The sequence below is a fragment of the Schistosoma mansoni genome, chromosome W (genome assembly GCF_000237925.1).
Source record: "Schistosoma mansoni strain Puerto Rico chromosome W, complete genome".
Lineage (NCBI taxonomy): Eukaryota > Metazoa > Platyhelminthes > Trematoda > Strigeidida > Schistosomatidae > Schistosoma > Schistosoma mansoni.
In genome coordinates, this window is record NC_031502.1 from 41,162,303 (window position 1) to 41,165,428 (window position 3,126).

Consider the following 3,126-nt stretch of genomic DNA (forward strand, 5'->3'; position numbering starts at 1 on the left):
ACCACACAACCACTCAACCACTCAATCACCCCGTGTCAATCCATCCACCCCTGTGTGCTTCGACAAACTATGCAGTGTAACACGTTCACACGATGAGTCAGTGAGGGAGAGTGCGTTTCATCCTGTCTGTTCGACACTTGTCCACTCAATGTATCTGCATGCCATCCCACGTGCTGAATCAAGTTCACACTGAGTTAAGCAGCAATCGGCACACATGACAGTAGTAGTTGGATACAGTGAGGAGACGATGTTGTGTGTGAGTGGGACTAGGCAAGTGACTGTGACTGGTCGGTGTTGTGAATGAATTAAATGAAGTGTGGAAGTAACAGGGCACACAGGAGTGAGAATGTGGAGAGTGTGACTTGGTGATTGTGGTTTCCCAACATAAAATCACCCACCTGAGCTACAAATCTTCTCCACCATGTCACAATCTGGAACGTATCCAACGGTGAGCCACGAAATCAGTTCGGGGACTAAAATTAAAGACTTATAAAGAGCGCCTCCAATGACTTAAACTTTGCTCATTATAGTACAGGCGTCTTAGAAATGACCTTCTAATGGTTTACAGCACCCTAAATACTTCTCAGAATCCCCTTAAACACCTACTTAAGCTTAGTACCAACACAAATATAGGGGGTAACACCCAGAAGCTAGAGACACAGCGCAGCAGAACGGACTGTAGACACAACTTCTACTCTTTGAGAGTAGTTAAATGCTGGAATTCGCTGCCAATTGAGCTAGTCCAAGCGACTTCCCAGGAGTCCTTTAAGAGGAAACGAAACATACTCTTAAACACTAAGGATAATATCTTACTATTATTTGCCAATTTCTTTTTCCTCTGTTATCGTTAATATACCTAGGTAACCGCATGGATGTATTGGTGATCCAGTGCTACTATATATGGAAGCCCGTTAAGCGAAAGCCTCTTCCACTCCTTCCAAAACAGTTTGATCCATTCGAATCATTTGTAGACAGAGGGATATTTGAGGCTTGCGTTACTTAAATATGAGTAAGGATAAGGCGGACGATGTTTTGCGGCATTTTATCAAACATACTGAGAAATCAAATGTGAGAAGGTCAGTCATTGTCCAAGCAACTAACAGGAAAGTATCCAAGATTGCACTAGTGGCATTCGGTTTTGCTTTTGCAAGTTGTATCCTTTAATTTTGATGACATGCACAACAGGTAGTTATAATTGTCTTTTATATATTACTAGCAAAGAAACCAGTTGCGTATTTTTTGTGACGGTCATATGATTTGGCGCTTAAGAGCTAGAATTCTTTCATAGAATTCATTTGAATGTAAAATCGTCCTCAGTCAGTAACTCCACTACACCTAGCATCCCAAAAACTTGTACCTAGGTATAGGTTATCTGTGATTTCGTAAGATCTTATGCCACACTGTTGCTTAGATGGAGTTAAAGTGTTTGCATTAGTGACGTTACTCCTTAAAGGGAGTAATATTTCAGGCAATAATGACTATGATGAACTGTTTCCATTTTTGCAGCCGTTATAGTGTTTAATAATGAACTTAGACCTCAGCCTCTTATCCAACTCAAATTTACAATGTCCAGATAAAACTACATGCAAGGGCAGATATATATCCCGGTGAATAATGGAGCTGGTGAACATCATTGTTTATGTTTTTAGCACCGTTTCGGGCACATAGAATACTGTCAACTTGAGACATCAGTTGTTCTCCAGGCCTTTTACAGTCAAATAAACCCCGCAATATTTTCGAACCCCTGTCACTAACGAACGGCGTTTTGAACAATAGATGAGCGCTTCAGCTGGGCTACAGATATTCACCAACCCTAAAAGCAATCTACATTGGGCTCCCTAGTTTCCATTTGGAGATAATAAAGGGCTAGTAAGACTTCCTCAGTTGATAGACTTTTCTCAGCACAACCCTTCTTGGAATTGGTCTACAAAAGGAGCTGAAACCATTTGTTGATGATTCGATAGGAATATCAGTAGTCCTATGATGCGCACGTCACTACGGGCTTGTGAGCGCACTCGTGAATAATGTGTTCCAAAAGGCGAGAAAAAAAACAAGATCATGTCAAATACGGATTCATGCAGTAGCTCATCGACTGATTATTTCACCTCTAGTCCTTCCGTGTGATAGGCTAAACAGGTTTTGCATATCTAGTCTCTCGTAAAACAGTAAACACGATATTCTCAAAGCCAGTTTGGTTGTGGTTCCTCTAACGTTTTCAACAGTTTGCTATCTGCTTTAAGGATGAAGAGATTATTCTTACAGAATACTCGAGTTCTGGGTGAATAAATCCTGCATAAAATGTGGTGTGGTGTATATTATTGATTAGTTCATTTATTATTAGCATATATATAGGTTTGAAAATACATCACTAGTGGGTATTTGTATAATCAGTCTGTCGCTTAACTCCTTAAAGAGCATCTAGATTTCTATTCTTTGTATGCTATAAAACGAAACCGAGAGCTTGGTACTTCATTCGACCAACTGCCTCCATATACCTCTTCAGAGTGATGTAGCGAACTTTGATATCAGTTGATGATAAAATGTACTTGGGAAGTCATCTATGTTTGTACCTCATCCTTAGAAATGGTTTAAATACATAAATTCATAAATATTCGGTCGTTATTCTCCATGTGTTTACTATCTCTGTTGTCTCATATCAAACATTATTGGTCATTTCAGAGTGGGCTTAGAATAATTCTAAGGAGAAAACGTGCGGATTCCTCGAATAGTTTCCTAGTCATAGTGATGATGTGAGGGGTTTGTATTCGTTAATGAGTTTAAGAGAACCTTGAATTGTGAAGTTGTTCAGGTTATATTTATGTCAGTCATTCTAACGCAAATAGGTTTGAGTAGAACGTACATGTCGTTTATAAAGTAGATAACTCAAACGATTTATGTTAAGTGTTGATAACTCGGGAAATTCCGGGCTAGCATGGAAGTTATATGTAGTGATTCATAAACCTGTTCATTCTCATCCATTTTCAGTACATCCTAACTATATTTAGTTACATGGATATAAGGCGTTTGTCTGCAGAGTATCAGTTTTCTGACATGGAATTTATAAAACATTTCTTGAAAAAAGATTTCTCTGTAATTTCTTGGAATATCATGAAACAATTCCATTGC

General features: G+C 39.0%; 1 protein-coding gene across 1 annotated transcript; it reads left to right on the top strand.

Annotated features, from left to right (window-relative positions):
• Nucleotides 1-1,005: 1,005 nt before the first annotated feature.
• Nucleotides 1,006-2,508, top strand: Smp_203780 (uncharacterized protein; the record flags this gene model as incomplete). The annotated part of the gene is made up of 2 exons (XM_018789716.1): nt 1,006-1,153; nt 2,423-2,508. The coding sequence occupies 2 exons, from the start codon at nt 1,006-1,008 to the stop codon at nt 2,506-2,508; spliced, it is 234 nt and encodes a 77-aa protein (XP_018655131.1).
• Between the last annotated feature and the right edge of the window lie 618 nt (nt 2,509-3,126).